The 17,635-nt window shown below is 36.0% G+C and overlaps 2 protein-coding genes across 3 annotated transcripts; one reads left to right on the forward strand and one right to left on the reverse strand.

Moving 5' to 3' along the window:
- Window positions 1-324: 324 nt before the first annotated feature.
- LOC102713518 (ubiquitin carboxyl-terminal hydrolase 2-like) lies at window positions 325-3,771 on the reverse strand. 2 transcript variants are annotated; one of them, XM_040521267.1, is made up of 6 exons: window positions 3,574-3,771; window positions 2,682-2,745; window positions 1,881-1,927; window positions 1,505-1,551; window positions 1,324-1,423; window positions 325-1,238 (listed from the first exon to the last, which is right to left on the reverse strand). In XM_040521267.1, the coding sequence occupies exons 2-6, from the start codon at window positions 2,710-2,712 to the stop codon at window positions 471-473; spliced, it is 993 nt and encodes a 330-aa protein (XP_040377201.1). In that variant the 5' UTR covers window positions 2,713-2,745; window positions 3,574-3,771; the 3' UTR covers window positions 325-470. The 2 variants fall into 2 exon arrangements, with proteins under 2 accessions (XP_040377201.1, XP_006646977.1); XM_006646914.3 differs by lacking the exon at window positions 3,574-3,771 and adding an exon at window positions 2,826-2,965.
- Window positions 3,772-4,907: 1,136 nt separating this feature from the next.
- LOC102713981 (nucleoid-associated protein At2g24020, chloroplastic-like) lies at window positions 4,908-8,987 on the forward strand. The gene is made up of 7 exons (XM_006646915.2): window positions 4,908-5,076; window positions 5,854-5,993; window positions 6,958-7,058; window positions 7,141-7,180; window positions 8,200-8,271; window positions 8,470-8,526; window positions 8,611-8,987. Exons 1-7 carry the CDS (start codon window positions 5,004-5,006, stop codon window positions 8,683-8,685), a joined length of 558 nt encoding a protein of 185 aa, XP_006646978.1. The 5' UTR covers window positions 4,908-5,003; the 3' UTR covers window positions 8,686-8,987.
- Window positions 8,988-17,635: the final 8,648 nt, after the last annotated feature.

Genomic DNA, 17,635 nt, shown 5'->3' on the forward strand with positions numbered 1-17,635 from the left:
ACTGCTCCCTACTTTTTGGGGAAGGGAAAAAAAATTGACGTTGTGGTGTTAGAGGGCCACATGTCAAGGAGGCCCAGCGCATGTATCACATATATCGGTAACAAATATATTTAAAAGCTATGAGATAATATATGTATAAAGTTATGGTAAATAACAAATTAATTATATTTTTTTAGTTAAAATCTAGTTACAATGCACAAGCAATTAGTGTCATTGTATGGAGACCCAGGAGAGCAATACAAGAACAAACCAAGGAACCTCCATTGTACACATATAGTCTGATACAAAGACAAGCCTAATTTAAGTTACATTCGCCTGAAATCCTCTAAATTGGCCCGAACATCTATAACTAAAGTAATGATCATCACATGGTTCAAACACTACCCATGGAAACAAAGGCTAGTCAGCCTTAGTCATCTCTACATGGACAAATGCCACAGCAACCGAGACGACAAAATAAATCGTAGATTTCACCTAAGATTAGTAGAGCTGTGAGACTTCTGCTTCGCCTTCTCTATCAGGGGCTTCAGCTGCTGCTTCTCCTCAAGCATCTTGAGGAAATTAAACAAGAAGGGAACATAGTTGTGCTTCCTCCTGATGTTCTCTGTCTTCCACTTCTTCCACTTCTCTTCCTCCATTATGATCTTCTCGGTTACAGCCTCAATTTGAGCAGCAACCTCTGCGAGCGATTGCTCAACGGATGGCCCATGCCTATTTGCAGAAGGATCACCCATCTGTGCCAAGAGATTCTCCCTCTTCCTCTGAAGCTCCTTTAGCTCTAAAGTGTACATCTCCCTCCGGTTCTTTAGGATGGCCATGACACTGAACCTTATCTCATTCTGCGAGAACCGGTCGATGTGTTCCTGAATGACAGGCCGCACCATCTTTAGCCAACCAATGTCACCAACGCCGCTACCTGGGCATTTGCCCAGGCTTATTGGTCCTTCCTTTAGGCCATCAAGCTCATACAGGACGCCATCCACCGGAACATAGCTAATGAAATGGTAGACATCATCATCCTTGGTAGATGATTTCTGCTCCTCAGGGACTTCTGGCCTTGAAAATGAATTACTTGCCAAACGGATGCTCTCACAGTTGACTATAGCCAATCCTTTGAGCTCTGGTGGCAAGTCCTTTGCAAACTCCTTTAACTTTTTCAGCTCCTCACTAAGGGTGATACCAGGAGAGTTCAATAGAACAGAAAGGATTGCTTGGGTGGCACAAGCATTATTAATTATCTGTGCAAGTGAAGCATTGCATTTATCACAAAAGGATGCAGAGGAGCAAAGGCAGCACAAAAGCAAACATATAAACAACTCTGACCTGATTGGCGAAGAAAAGGTTTGGGACTGGATCCTTGATAGGACGCTCATCTTCTTCTGGGGGTCGCCATTTGTACAGCACTATAAGCCCATAAACTGGCCTGGGGAGCACCAAGGAAAATTGGTGTGGATATCAAACACTGTAATTTATGATATTACAAGCAGGTATCAGGATTACATACTGAAGATCGCTGAGGGCGTCCAGATCAAGTGAGTAGAGTTCATCAACCTGTCAAGGAGGAATAACATATTACCCCTTTTTGAGCCCATAAAAAAATTGAAATGTCAGAAATAACAAAAATGTAGAACCAGATCTCCATGGCAGTAGATTGCAAGTATGCCCTGTCATGTGTTTTTCCAACAAAAATTGCCAACAAGGTTGCATTTGAAAAGCACAGTTTTTTGCTACTTGTGAGCAAAGTTAAAAACTAGTTTCAGAAAACTACATTAACCGCAGAAAGTGTTTTAATAGCTGAAGGCACAAACCATCTATTTCCAGCAAATTCTAGAGCATAACAAAGAATGGACTTAAGTAAAAGGGGGTAGGTGATTACTTACCTGAAGACCCTTCAGTTGCATCTGCTGCAACAGTTCAGTAAAAATGCCTACAGAAGAGATATAAATGTAAGAATTATTTCCTATACTTCACTGGGAAAAAAAGAAACAAGAAACTGAACTCTGTGCTAGTAAAAAAGTTGTAACATGGCAGATAGGATTCTAATTCAAATGAAGTTTGAATATTTATTTTATCATTCATAACCACTAGTTAAATGACAACCTCCTGTGCAATATGTCCCTTAGGACTAGTGGAGTACAAATACCTGAGAAAAGCTGTCAAACCATTGAGCATTAAAACCAACAGCTCAGAACACTGAGGCTCAACAGCAAGCTTGGTAGTCTGCGATGCTACCAACACCATAGATGGTGTTTTTGGGGGAGGATGAAGACCATACATATCCTCTATAAATGTGGCCATAACACTAATTATTCAGAGGTAAGGCAAAGGACCTAACATGCACTATGAACGTTAAGGCATGTTAAGAGGACTCTGTTGAAGGTAGTCAGCAAAATGACAACACCACTTCAGGACAAGATCCTGTAATTAGTAAAGCAGCACATACTACTGGTAGTGGCTGTTTATTAAAAACACAAGACACTGCTAAAACGGTAACACAATGTACTGGAAAGTCAGAATTTGAATGGAAGCCCATGTACACAGCGGCTATCTGTCCTAAGGTTGTGAAATTCCTCGTTCAACGTGCGGAAAAAGCCTATTTCAATTATTTAATTATGTTCATACACTACACAATCCATCTCTTGTGCTGTGTTTGTGTTTCATAAAAGTAACTGGACATTTACCAGGATCATTCTCGATTGTGGCCCAGGACATGTTGAAAAAGCCTCTTCCGCACTCTCCGCAGATCTGCAAGTAATATTTTGACAGTAAGAAGAATCACACACTTCTTAAAGTTAACACAAAAAAATTATGGTAAAACACTCAACCTGGTACTGTAAAAACCAAATCTTCAGCTAACCAAACTAGACGAGAGAAACAAATCCAAGCAAGGGATTCCCCTACCAACAAGACAAACCAAACCGAACCATTCGCTTGGACGAGTTGTAACATCCTGAGCTTTCCCTAAGCCAAGAAATCGAATTTCAAAAAAGAAATAAAAGAAATCGGATTGTTTAGTCAAGAGTTAATTAAGTAAAGGAAATTATTTAATTAATTTGACCCAAAGGCCTGAATGCATTTGTCGTGTTCGTTGTGTCAAATTTGACTAACAGATGTACAGTTGAAATGTCAGAAAAATCGGCTTAAAGTTTCAACGATTAAAAGTCATTCAAGGTTTAAATTAAAGTCGGCAACCCGTTCTTTTTGTTTCCAATAGCTCTAGTATGAACTCTATAGTAGTTCCAACTTGTATTTTTGTTACTTGACTGACAATAGTAGTAAGCTACTACTAGTTTTGCAGGCAGCAGTAGCTGACAACTAGCACTAAGCTCGGTGTTCTCTGTGTAATTGAATTGTACAAGAGGCACTGTTTGCATGTGCCTTACTAGGCACCATTCCCATGTTAATACACCAACCCAAGACTGAAAAAAATCTTGTCTTTATTGTCAATTTGATTCCAATACAACAAGGTTCTCAAAGGTTGTAATTGAATAGTTCATGAAAGGTCAAATATACTTACAGATATACAGCGCAGTCTCAAAACAGCATACAAACAATATAGGAAGGAATACTTACTGGCCGGAGACGCGGGGGCGGCGGCGGCGGCGGCGGCGACGCTCGGCCGCCGGCGGAGACGCTGGGGGGGGCAGAGGAGGAGCTCGGGAGCGTCGGCGACGACGCTGGGGATGGAGGGGGGGAGGAGGCGCTCGGGGGCGGCGGCGACGCTGGGGCAGGAGGGCGGCGACGGCAAAACCTAGTGAACGGTACGAGTTGTGACAGGGGAGGGAGACGGAGAAGGGGATCTCTATCTTCTCTACATATACGAACCGTGGATTCTCGCGCTTCGATGGGGCCACGTGGCACCGCCCGTCGACCAGCCTACCCCCTGCCTTGTCCTCGTGAATATATGACTTTTTAGCTAGATTCAGTTTTTGGATACAAACGTTAGACTCTATGGTTTACTTAATATTTATATTGTTATTAGATAATAAAATATAAATATTATTTTGTACGTGACTATTTTCTAATTTTTTAAAATAAGATGAATACTCAAACGCCGAACACATAAAAAAATAAAGTTATTTTTTAACGGATGGAGTACTTTTTTTTTAAAAAAAAAATAACCAAGCAGATGCTTCACCTAGATAATATGTGAAATTCATGTCCAAATCGGGTTCTTGGATGGGTGAGAAAAATAACTTGTACCGGGAAAAGAAAGAAAAGGAAAAAAATAATGATAAATGTAAAAAATTGAAAACTAAAAGGTTTTTAGTATTTAAATTAAATATAGTAGAAATCATCAAACTTAGTTGAAAATGACATAACATGTTTTAGTGTGTTTTTGTTTTTCTTTATTGTTGAAAGACCACATGTCTTATTTCATATGATTATAATGTTGAGCACAATTTACTATTATCAATTATAATCTTTCTGGTGTAACGCACGCTTACTAAATCAATTATAGGTTGATCGTAATTTATCATTTCTAACTCCGCGTGCATTTTTTAATATTTATTTTAATTTAGGCAATTAAAATTAAATTAACCCGGTGCAAAGCACAAGCTTCTATGTATATATATGCCTTTTGTAAATTTGTCAAAGTTTTTTATATTGCAGTGATACATTATAATGATATTTTATAATTTTTTAGTGACAATTTTTGCAGTAAAGACTCAAACCAATAATAAATTTTAATTGCCTATATAAAAAACCAAATATATAAATTGATCCTAGCATAGCCAAAGTTTCTTACGATATAAGACAAAAGGAATAATACTCTGCCCGATCGATTTGCTAATGTTTTTGAAATGGAAAGAAAAGAAGATAATACAAATACTGTATTACATTTTTTTTTCCAAAAAAATCTTCATTTTTTGTCATTTCCCCAACTCTTCGTCTCTCTCTCTACCTTTTCTCTTCAACGATAGCCCTCTATCCCAAAAAAGGTCGAGCCTTTTCCTCTTCCTCCTCCACCTCCGCCTCCGCCGCCGCCCGTCTCGCCGCCGATGGCTCCCTCCACCGCCCTCTCCCCGGTGGCATTCAAGTCCTCCTTCTCGCCGCTCTCCGTCAGCCCGTCTCGTAAGCCCGCCTTTCCAATCCTTCTCTCGGTCTCCATGGCGTGTCGGTTGTAGCGGCTGCGGCAGGGGTCGCTCTCGGCGGTCGCCTCACCGCCGCCTCCCGCGGGCGGAGCGCTGCGTATCCCTCGGAGATTGGCTCGATCGCCGGCCTCGTCCCCGTGCCGAGCTGCCCAGTTCACCGCCTGGCCTGGGTGTCTCCGGGTTATCGGGGTGGCTCTAATTAGTGCGGATGCGAATTCGGTATGCGTGCTCGCGGTTAGGGTTTCACTGGGCGGCAAAAAAAGAGAGAAAATTTTCCGTAGGCTTCAATTTAGTTTGATGTTTTTGCGCGGTGTGTGGAGAAGATTGTTGCGATGGTGCTGTTCTAGGTGACCACCTGAAATATTGGGTTTTTAGGTTTGATAAAAAATCTCTTCTTCGGTTTCTGCAGTCGTCGTAGAAATTCTATTTCAACCATGTACAATGAATCTTACCATTTAATGCACAAATATGTTTAATATTGTTAGATATTGGTATCATTTAGTGGTGGTAGACATGATTCTGGCATGCAGATAATTCATTTCATTTCGTTATGCTAAATTATCTGTTGTAGCAGTATCTGTTTGTTCAGAGAATTGTATAAAATGGAGCACTATACGGCTTTAGGCTTCCATTCTCCCCTTTTCTTTTTGACTGGCGGAGTTTTGATCTTTTTTTACGAGTGTATCCTTGTTGATTGTTTGTCTTACGCTATCGTTACACCTGAACATTTTCTACCTATTGTTTTTTTCTTGTTCAGGTGCTAAGATAAATGTAGAAGGTGCATTCTGTTTGCCATGTTACAGTAGGAAAAAGGCTAGCAATAGATCCTTTCGTGTGTACAGTTTATTTGGAGGGAAAAAAGACAAAGATGAGAATGGTGAAGAAGCACCATCAAAGGTAAGAAAGTTAGATGCATTTTCTCTTTATCTTCTTTTAGTTTTTTCTGCCATGCTACCACGAATTAAAGAGTATCTTCATGGATGCCTGCTGAATGGGAACAATTGCAAATTCATTTCTGAATGTCTACCTTAATCAGTTCAATAATATGTGCTGTTCATTGTTTTATACTTCTATCTGAGTAGTAATATGCTCAAGATAATTCCTCTGCAAGTGTTATGGAGATAAATAATTTGCTTTGTTCCTTTTACATTAGTTTGTTTCTCTTAGCAAATTCTGTTGAAGTCTTAAAACTCCTATAGAAAATAGTTAAGAGGGTAACTCATGATGTTAATATTTCAGTTGGTTCTGAAATAGTGAAATGAAATTATGAATAGAATTTTAAGATGTCCAATGGTTCAACTGTTCCCCCCGTTCCATATTATAAGACTTTATGGCCTTGCCTAGATTCATATATTTTGCTAATGAATCTAGACATATATACAAAACATATAAGTTAATACATGGATGAACCTAGGTAAACCCAAAAAGTATTATAATATGGAATGGAATATTATGTACTTGTCATCATTCTACTATTGAAGCTTCTCTTTCTAGTTTTCTTCTCTTTTCAATGAATGATGCTGCTTCTGAAATGACAAACTTTTACTTTATTCAAGTATTTGTGTTTAGTTGCCTAATATGCATGAGCTGAAGCCTGAACTTACTCTGTTTTGATGCACAAATACCCAGTGGCGGAGCTAGCCCAAAAATTGAGTGGGGGCACCTTATTAGAATTGTTAGTGTGCTAAATTTTTTTTTACTTAATTACATGATAATAATACACTAAGTATTAAATTTGAGTGGGGTCCTAGGACCCCAATCAATATACTCTAGATCCGCCCATGCAAATACCTGGTATAGTAGGCATTCTGTATTTCTATTTGTAGATATCTTGTTTCTCATTTTTTAGCTACTCTTTTAGGCAGGAATTTTTGGAAATATGCAAAATCTTTATGAAACCGTGAAGAAGGCCCAGATGGTTGTCCAAGTTGAGGCTGTCCGGGTGCAAAAGGAGCTTGCAGCGTATGCATTTGGATATCTGAGTAATATTTTGTATGTTATTGCCAAATAACATATTAGTGTGACCTTTTCCCTCTTATTTTAGGACCGAAATTGATGGTTACTGTGAAGGTGAACTAATCAAGGTATGCTTGAGTTAGTTGAATGATGTTGTTATTAACTGAACTCTTGCTATCTGTATGTTTTATTGTGCCCTGAACATTGAAGGGTATCTCTGTTAAATGACTGATATATTTGCAGTAGTGAAAAAGCCTGTTGAATCAGTTTATGAAAATTACAGACTATCACTGATAGACATCGATCTTTGTTTCACTGAGTAAAGTTAGCCATTTTCTAGAGCAGACTCAATATATTCCCTTATATATTATGTATACCATATGTTTAGTATGATCTTAATAAGGTCAATTGCTATATAAACTAAGTTCATTGTTTTGATGATACCTATGTAGAAACCAATTTTTTCGACATTTTACCCCAATGAGCTGTGTTATACTAGTATATCTGTATAACCATAGCCCCAATGATCCCATATGTTGTCAACGTTTGCTAAACCTTACTATGGCCGCGTTCGGCTCCCACGCTATTAACCTAGATTCCCTAGTTTATCGCTCGCAAGCTTCTCAAACTGTTAAATGGTGTATTTTTTGCGAAAATTTTTTATAGAAAAGTTACTTTTAAAAAATCATATTAATCTATTTAACAAATTTTTATAATTAATAATTAATTAATCATGTATTAATCTATTATTATGTTTCCGTGCTGGATAACTAACCCTCATACTCCTCATGCCGAACGTGACCTACCTCCATTCCAAAATATAAGCATTTCTAGGTTTAACGAAAACTAAGGTGGGATGAAAAGATTCCCTTTTAATCACTTCAATAGTCACTTTTAAAAATTTGAATTGATTAGATTCCCTTCTCAAGCACCTGATAGGCTCTAGCATAATTTTAATGATTATAATCATGAGAGTGCAGGAATGCTCATATTTTGGTACAAATGTGAATCCTATAAATACTTATATTTTGGAACAAACGGAGTATTTGCTGCTTACACATTTTTCAGGACTATTAAATTATCACATTCTTTTGCCTTCCTCAAAATATGCATTCCAGCGCAGTATTTGACCTGATTCATGAACCAGGTAACACTTTCTGGGAACCAGCAGCCCATAAGAGTTGAAATTACTGAAGCGGCGATGGAACTGGGTGCTGAAGTATGTATCTCATCTTCATCATCGTGATTATTTTCTTTGAAGATTTCTTGCAAGTTCATGTTCACATGATTTGTTGGCATTAGCAACCATATTTAATGTCCACACATGAATTTCATAAATACTTTACTTTTGTACCCACTAGTAGGACCTAAACAAAACCAATTTGCCCAACGTGTGATATATACAATATCCTTTCAGAAACTTTCTGAGCTAGTGAATGACGCCTACAAGGATGCACACCAGAGGAGTGTCCAGGTTCATTTTCTGCTATTACATTGCATACAAATCACAAACTGTGTCTTAAAACTAACATTGCATCCTACCAACAACCTGCTGCAGGCAATGAAGGAGAGGATGGCTGATCTGGCACAGAGCTTAGGAATGCCAGCGGGTCTTGGTGATGGACTCAAGTGATAGTGTGGTACATGAATCCTTTTTCAATAAGAAAAAAAAAGTGTATCTCAATTTTGTATACTAGCTGTATTTGAGTCATCAGTTAAAATTCGTGGCGACTACTGTTAGCTGTGTAAGAACGGTAATCGAGAACATATGGGCCTTTTTCTTTGATCATAGGCTTCACCATAATGCATTTGATGCAAGGGTGCTGTTCTACAACAACTGATGCATGGCCTGTTGGTGTGATGCCAAAACTTGCATTCTGAACGAACATGCCTAAATTACTAATCGCAGAATTAAATCTGTTCCAAACAGAGAAGCATGTGGATTTGGGGAGGCTAATTCTGAGGCCAAACTTTATATGGTTTCAGAGCCCTTAATATCAATATATAATGGCACTGTTCGGCTAAAAAAAAATCTGCTTGTGTATAGCCCTGCTGTTACCGTTTGGCACAACTCGTTTCCCTATTTGAATAACATGTAGCTTAAGGCCTGAAGCTATGCATTGGTTGGCCGCTTAATGATAATAAGCTCAACAGCGTGTCAGAAACAAAAAAATAATGCGGTTCAAATTTTAATATTTATGTTTTTAACAATTTAAATATCAATATTGAAAAAGAACTACGATGAAAATGGGCCCCATACAATTCCAAAATTAACTTTCAGAATTCAAAATTTAGCAATGACATTTATGTTTTAGGACAAAAGAAGCCATATGTAAAGTTGTCAATCAGGCCCGATATTAAGCCCTTAAGAAAATTTGTACATGAATGGCTTAGTTGGAGCTATGCTAAACATGTCATGTTAAGCTCAAGTTAGCAACCGTAATTATACTGACTTAAGTCACGGTGGCTAATATGTAGGTCCATGGGTGGTGGAGTCTACTGTCAGCGACTTACGTCCCTCTTAGAAACTGTGTTCGTCATACAATTAATTACCTATTGTTAATGTTGCAATCTATTCGCCGTCAATGGTAAGTACTAAAAAAAATATAGCAAAGAAGAATTCACCTTTTCATCAAATCTCAAAAGGATGCGATTAACCAGGCTTTCACTGAAAGCACCCAAATACCTTTAAATCATATCTACTTTCTTAAAAATCAATCAACCACATTCTTTTCCACCGCCTGCTAGATTTTGTGTCAGTGGTAACTAGGGCACGTAAGCCTCATGTTAGTGGCTGTTAAATAACAAACAAAAGAAACCCACAGTAATTAAGCTCGCTTACTTAATCATGGTAAAAGTGAAAAGAAGATCTTGAGCACTAACCTTTACTTTTTTATCAAATCAAACTAGTTTGTTTGAGAACCTAGCTAGCATCTTTTGCTACCTACATCTCATTTGCTAATTACAACTCTTTTAGTTCTATAGCTTATCATCATCCAAACTAGGCCCCGATTAGTTCCCAAAAAGTTTTTCTAAAACATCACATCGAATTTTTGGACACATAAATAGAACATTAAATATACATAAACATTAAAACTAATCACACAGTTATAGGGAAAATCGTGAGACGAATTTTTTTAGCCTAATTAGTATGTGATTAGTCATAAGTGCTACAGTAACCTACATGTGCTAATGATGGATTAATTAGGCTCAAAAGATTCATCTCACAGTTTCTTGGCGAAATCTGTAATTTATTTTATAATTAAGCTACGTTTAATACTTTAAATGTGTGACCGTACACGTCGATGTGATGTTTTTGCAAAAAAATTGCAAACTGAACGAGGCCTTAGTTAAAAGCCAAAGCTATTAATTATATTCCAACTCCAAGTTAATTCAGTTCCTCCCATAGAGCTAGGCAACTAGCCTTTAAAACCATGCTCACCATCAAGATACCCAAGCAAGGAGATACCCATGTCATCCAATGGAATGGATGATTCCCTTTTGGCTTCTTTTGTTTTGAGATAATAACAGTACGGGCTTATGTATATATCCTCCTGTGCTAATGCTAATTAAATTAGGGTTCATGCTTGCTAAGTACTCACCACTAGTGATGTGAGAGGAGAATGTTGGGTGCCATGTGTAAAGTCTTCCCTGTTCTTGAACTGGACACGTTTCCAGTTTTGAGAGGCTGCAGAGATGGCTTGACAATAAACAAGAGATGGACACATGGCAAACAGCTAGCTTAATTAGATGCCTTGTGTGTTTTTTTTTAATTTGTATTTTTTTTCTAGAGTAGTACATGCAGCTAGCAGAAAAGGTGTTAAGATTTATTAATTTCATTATTATTTGGGAGTTAAACCTAATGAAAGATGTACGATAAAAATTAATATTAATTAGCAATATATTAAGATGGTGAGACTTTTGATGACTAGTCTAAATACATATCTCGGGTACATCACATGCTTTCCCAAATAACTCAACTTAATTGTTAATGGGCTAATGATTTGCCTTATATAAGCATATGAGAGCTAAGCTACCCTATTTTTAATCAATTGTTGTTGTTGCTGATAGTTTGACGAAAAGCTGTGATTTTGTTAAAGTGATATATTCTCATATCTATATCAGCTGTTCTGCTTGGTCTAGCACAATGTTCTAGAAGTGGGTAATCTGTGGAAAAAGAGTGAGAAGTTTTCTTTCCCAAGATACATGCTATGCAAATTAAAAAAAAAAACGTTTGTTACTACATGAAAAATGGGAAAACTTTTTCTGTGCAGAAAAATATCAAATAATCATACTGTAGTTTATGCTACAGGAATTAATTAAACCCAAAAATTCATCATTATAGTTCATCTCTTTTGTTGGCCTGAAATTCATGTAAAAACAATGTTTACTTTTTTTTAAACACAGCTATGCTGAAGTGTATACTATGGTAGAGTCAGCTCCCAAGCAGTGGCATTTGATACCTAAGTACAGAACATAATCAAATTATATTAGCCTCTTTGCATTGACAATGACAAAGATCATACATATATATGCATTTAATTGATACTACTACTCATGCATATAGTTGGCATAATGCTGGATTTGATGCCGAAATTTCGTGCCTTGTTCTTCAGATGGACAGTGCCATCTCTGAAGTTGATGTTTCTCTTGTCCTGATCAGCCCTGAGCTTTCCCAGAGCAGCCTTAATGTGATTAAGATAATGGTCTAAGTAGATTCTAGGAGTGTTCTGGTGCTCCAATTGATTAATGGCCCCATGATTTGGATCTGATGAGTCAGCTAGTTTCAGCAGTAGTGGCTGCATAGATTAGGCATTCCTGTAACATATGCATGTCATTTCAGGTGCTATAGATTTGTGAGTACTTTAACTATGGAGGACATACTACCGGATCAAATTTGATGACCTAATGCATGATGATGGATTTAGCAGAAGATTAATTTGGGGCACAAGTGTAGTTGACACTTTGACAGTCATGCTCTTTAGGATTCTAGTGTGTTAATTACTCTGAACACATGTAGTGAGCCTATCCCAACACACATGCATTAAAAAAAAATTCAGATTGACATTGACTTAAAATGCATGCATGTATGTAGTACCAAATGATACATAATTTGGAGAGCACAAATGATGGATCTAGGGGTTATGTCGGGCTCCAATAATTCTTTTCTTTGTATGTGGATTCAGCTGTTCTTCAGAGGAAACCAGCTATCTTGCAGCTGTTTCTGGTGACAAGCTTAGCTAGTACTCCCTTCAGTTTTGACTTTTAGATTTATATTTAATCATTCATCTTATTAAAAAATATATAACTATTAAATTTTTTATCATTTGATTTATTACTAAAGCAACTTTAAAAATAACTTGCATATTTGTATAAAAAATTTAAATAAAACGAACGACTAAACGTAGATATAAAAGGTAATAGTGTTAAATAAAAAAAAGTCGAAGGGAGTACTACTGTACTACTGTACCGGTGATATCAAAATAATCGACAATGTCCAGAGGAGAGACGATGGATCGATTCTGCACCAGCCAATCTGAGAACAACAAGCAGAACAGAAAACAATTTCACAAACATACACTGAAAATACAGCGTTGATTTCTGATCAAAATAGTTGAAACAGATAGGAGAGAAGTCTGAATCTTTTGAGCAGAAACAGAGACGATCCATGAACAGCACAAGCTGCCTTGAGATTAGGGCGCAGGAGGCGTCTGGCTGGGACAGGGTAGTACAGCAACGCTCAACGTCCATATGCTGATGGATCGATCGATCACTCTTCTGGATAAAGAAATGCTAATGCTGGTTCCTGACAGAATTAATTAAGGACCCAATGCTTCAGTGCCAGCTCTTGTCCTATTTTTCATCTTGCTGCTGCATGAATTTTGACCTGGCAATGTTCAGAATAGATAAGAAGATGAGATTGTTGGTTGGAAATAGCTAGAGTAGATTCAATCTAATGTTTTATTTTGTACTGAATAGCTGAATGATTTGTGGTAATAAATGAATTAAGTCATATAAAGTTGAAAAATGGCTCTAAAACAATATTCTAAACATTCATGTATGGAAGGTTTTCTTCTGGGGCAAAACTCACACTGTTTAAGGGTTCAGTAAAATGCACATTCATCCATTAAACAAAAAAAAAAAAAAGAACTGGCACCCTGCATGAGCATCAGCAGGGGACAGGAAAAACTTTCTTAAGAGAAAATTGCATTGAGTAATTGCTTCTGAGTCAGCCTTTGGATTTGAAAACTCAACTGGGCAAGGAGATGAAAACTTGAAAAGTCATCACACTGATCAGGAAACAGTGGGCAACATGTACCAGCTGCATGCCAGCAACACCACTCACAGCCAGGTCAGCACTGATGCTTTCTGCTTGCCCTGTGAATGCCAATCACAAATCCTTAATTATGCCATATCTGCATCATGAGGGAAAAAAAAAAAGAAGTACTATATATCTGATGTGTCTGTGGTGTGCACAGTTGCCTCATGTGCTTTAATTTAGTTGGGTCATTTTCTGAATGTTACAGGTGCGAAGCATTGTCGGGAGAAAAATTCATCTTCACTTTTCAGAGTGGACATTTCATTAAGTAAATGAAAGCGTTTAGCTTCTGCGCAAAGTGTACTCTGCCAAAAACACCACGACACGCATCAAAGAAAACAAAGAACAGTACATGAACTTCCCCTATCTTCCTCCAGAAATTCAGTTGTTTTCAGAAAAAAAAAATCAGTTGTTTTCATATCTTCCTCCAGAAATTCAGTTGTTTTCAGAAAAAAAAATTCCTGTGAAAACCATGTGAAATTGGCTCTGAATGTAGCATTTTCTTCTCACAATTGTTGCAACCCATTTAGCTAGCTTATTTATTTGCTTGTGATAACCTTGGGACAGGGTGTTGTCAGCATGAGTAGCCAGCCACATGTCATCTTCCAACTTCCAGTCTTGCTGCCTGCCAGTTGACAACCTAGCTAGCATCCAAGAGAAACAACAAGCTTAGCTAGCAAGTTGTGCAAGGAAACACATAAGGTTAGGGGACTAGAAGTCCAAAACCATATTTTTTTTTTAATCTTATCAAGCCTTCACCATTCAAAAGGCTGATTATTGCTTAATTTCAAAAGCCCAAATAAAGTCCACTATTTGTCTGAACAATAATAAACAGTAATATTTATGTAAGCCTGTCGGTTAATGCCGACCTCAATGACATTATTAACGAGCCCTTAGCTTTCATGATGCATATATTGTGTAACTAGCAATTCTTTATGGCATTATGTTCCTATGTACTTCTTCCCAAGTAGAGAAGTATATATTCCTTCTGGTCAAAAATATTCGTCTTATGTGATAAGATTTCGTCAAACCTCTAAAATTCTAATCATCAATAATTTCTTAAAATTTTAATTTAAATACAAGACAAACGGTACACATAAACTCTCCTTAAAAGTAGTACCATAAACTTATTATATTTTATAAATTTATTTTAACACAAAATTACTTGTCAGAATTTTAGAAGTTTGAATAAATCTTGACGTAAATGGCAAATATTTTTTACAGGAGGGAGTATTCGGGAATGCTAGAAAAGAGCAAATTGTCTCTATATTAGTGCTTAATTACTTACATTCAATCATATCTATCATATAGTGCAATTTTGCAAGAAAGTGTCATATTGTAGAAGTGAAATTTAATTATGTCATCGTCTTATTTTTTTCGATGATGGAATTTGAAAACAACCTTAGTGTTGTCATCTTATATTTTTTTTTTCGATAATGGAACTGAATCTAACCTTAGAGTTGTCACTCTCTTTTTTTTTCGATAATGGAATTGAATCCAGCTGTCGTGTGTCGTCACCTTATTAGAAACCTATAACACCGTATTTCCAAGGGAAAAAAAAAGGGCCGCATGACGTTGCACTTAGTTAGCATTTCACGAAAAGCATTATTAGCAAATAAGCAACAGGAATTTATAGCAAATTAATAAATACACTTTTCTGCCCAAACACCACTATAAAATCAGCATCATCTTGCAATATTTTTGTTGCTTGCATTATCTATACTCTTGTAAAAAGTAGCAGTGGTGGTGAATCTACTCCTCGCTCAACCCACCACCAAGTCACCAAGTCCCTATTTATTGAAAATAAAAATAACTATGGAATCCACGTGTTAACCAGCCCTACTAATCCTTTTTTGAAGAAAAAAGGACGATGGTAAAGAACTCATATGCCAGTAAGAAAAATATATGCAACAATTAATGGATAATATATGCAGAAAATAATGGTAATACTCCCCCAGTTTAATAATTCTTATCGTTTTGAACAACGACACGGTCTTCTAAATCTATCTTTTACTATATTTTTATTAGAATATATAATAAATAAATAAATATGTTTTTCAAAGTATTCTTTATGATTCATCTATATATACTAGTACATTGCCCATGCATTGCAACGGAGGTTAATTTTAAAAAAAATCATAACATATTATTAACATTACTTTTTGCATGTGTTATATTTTAATTGTTACGTATATTTGTTATTGACATATTGTCTATTAATCTCACGGTTCTTTTTTCTCATAATAAGTAGAGTTAGTGGGAATGATATATGGGTATATTAATCTCATGGTTTTTTTCTCGTAATAAGTAGAGTTAGTGAGAATTGTTAATATATGGAATCCACAATTATTTTCTCTTTTAAAAATAGAGTATAGATAAAAATAACAAAGAGTTACTGGTGGTGGCAGACCGCTAGCCAAGTTTATAGTAGTTTTAAACTAAGTATTTTAAAAGTTATTAATAATTAAAGTTTTAAAAGTTTGAACACATACTTATCCAAAACAATAAGAATTATGGAATTGGAGGGAGGGAGTAATATGTTAATAATAATTTTCTTTAATAAAATTTGATGACAACATATATACAATATATTATATATTATTTAATTAAATCTCATTTCAGACGATATGGTAGTTATGAAAAGTAACACTCCATTCGTCGGATTATAGGGATGAATCTAGACTATCACTTGTCCAAGTTCATCTTCATGATTCCTTACATTAAAGGACATAGGGAGTATATTGGCGTCTTCCCTACCGTTCTATGCTTTAAAAGCATTTAATTAGGTCTAACGAATATATATTATGAATGACTTTTTTGTACAGGGTTATAAAAGTGAATGGCTTCATATTTTAAAATTGAAATCGGTCTGAGAACAGAAATGAGGGGTAAAACATAGACTGATTTTTATAAAATATGTTTTACTATTTCTATTTACTAGGGGGGAAATGCAGGCTATAATTAATGTAGCGTGCACCTGCTAATTAATCAGCACCGAGAAAAGGGTCATCTCCATGGATTAATTTCAATTTATATGTAGAGCACCCATGGGTTTGAGAGTATTGTATCCTTAGTTCAAGCCCTCTTTGCATCCTTATGTACTGATTTACAAAATCCTCCTTCTATATTTCATATGGTAGTACTTTCTAGTCTTATGTAGATTTGTTTATTGATCAATGTATATGGAGCTGATTGTAATGTTATATTTGCAAAAGAAAAATAATTTATAAATAAAACTTCTATATACACATTCTTAGCTATCTAGAAACCAATGCCAGAAAATAAACTTCGGTGAAAAAACCCCCTCAAAATTAACTCTAAATTTAAGGTTAAAAATTTAAATTTTAGCTTATAAGCGTTAGCAGAAGCGAAAATATATGGTGTATATGTCTGAATTTATTAACACTCATGTGAATTTGAGAAGAAAAGAAAATTTTATATTATAAAAAGGAAGTATACGTAAAATACCATATCCCAAATGATCATGTATCCTTTTGCATATCTCCTTTTGAGCCACCACCTTTATTAACCTCCCTTCTTCCACGTATAGCTTGGAGTTTGGCAGAAAGATGGAGACAAACGTGAGGCCTTCCATGAAAGTTCACATCCTTTCTTAGATAATAACTAACAAATTAAAGCTAAAAGCAAGCTCAACTGAATTAAACCGTACCAAGTAGTAGCTTTCTAGCTAGCTAGGAGGAATCCAGACAAGGTACAAGTAGTCATATAGATCAAATATATATAAACCTAATAAAGCAACACTTGCACTCGCTAAGTATGGTCTATCGCACTTATTTTTTCGTTTCTGCTTATGCTTACAAACCAAAATAGATTTTTTAAGTTTTTTATTATATTATATTTTTCATTCTTGGCTTTTAGTTCGCTAAAAACACATATAAAAGTTTTTTTTCATAAATTATTTTTTATTTGTAAATATATCGTTAATCCCCCTTTTCTGAAAAAAAGACAAAACAATCAGTCCCTATGTTTTTGAGATAATGCAGATTTTATTAAGAAAATTAAATAAAAGAAGTATTTGGTGTTCACACCTACTAAGGGATAATTTAGAACTCATGATTCTAAAAACACGGAAAATATATGTTGGATCATTAATTAATATCTCAATAATAGCGTGAATTATTCAAATAAGTTGCTTGGATGCTTCAAAGAAAAAAAAAGGAATTTGGAGATTTGGAGAGAGGAAGACACAAAACAAAATTAATTAATTATGTAGGGTCTCATATAAGTGACATAATTTATAAGC

Source organism: Oryza brachyantha, chromosome 2, assembly GCF_000231095.2.
Source record: "Oryza brachyantha chromosome 2, ObraRS2, whole genome shotgun sequence".
NCBI lineage: Eukaryota > Viridiplantae > Streptophyta > Magnoliopsida > Poales > Poaceae > Oryza > Oryza brachyantha.

Excerpts from the sequence above, each read along its gene's own strand:
- LOC102713518 (XM_040521267.1), bottom strand. The coding sequence starts at position 2,712 with ATGTCCTGGGCCACAATCGAGAATGATCCTG. Across the intron at positions 1,928-2,681 it reads CACAATCGAGAATGATCCTG|GCATTTTTACTGAACTGTTG; the intron begins GTAAATGTCCAG and ends TCTCTTCTGTAG. Across the intron at positions 1,424-1,504 it reads GACGCCCTCAGCGATCTTCA|GCCAGTTTATGGGCTTATAG; the intron begins GTATGTAATCCT and ends GGTGCTCCCCAG.
- LOC102713981 (XM_006646915.2), top strand. The coding sequence starts at position 5,004 with ATGGCTCCCTCCACCGCCCTCTCCCCGGTGGCATTCAAGTCCTCCTTC. Across the intron at positions 7,059-7,140 it reads GTGCAAAAGGAGCTTGCAGC|GACCGAAATTGATGGTTACT; the intron begins GTATGCATTTGG and ends CTCTTATTTTAG. Across the intron at positions 8,527-8,610 it reads CACACCAGAGGAGTGTCCAG|GCAATGAAGGAGAGGATGGC; the intron begins GTTCATTTTCTG and ends AACCTGCTGCAG.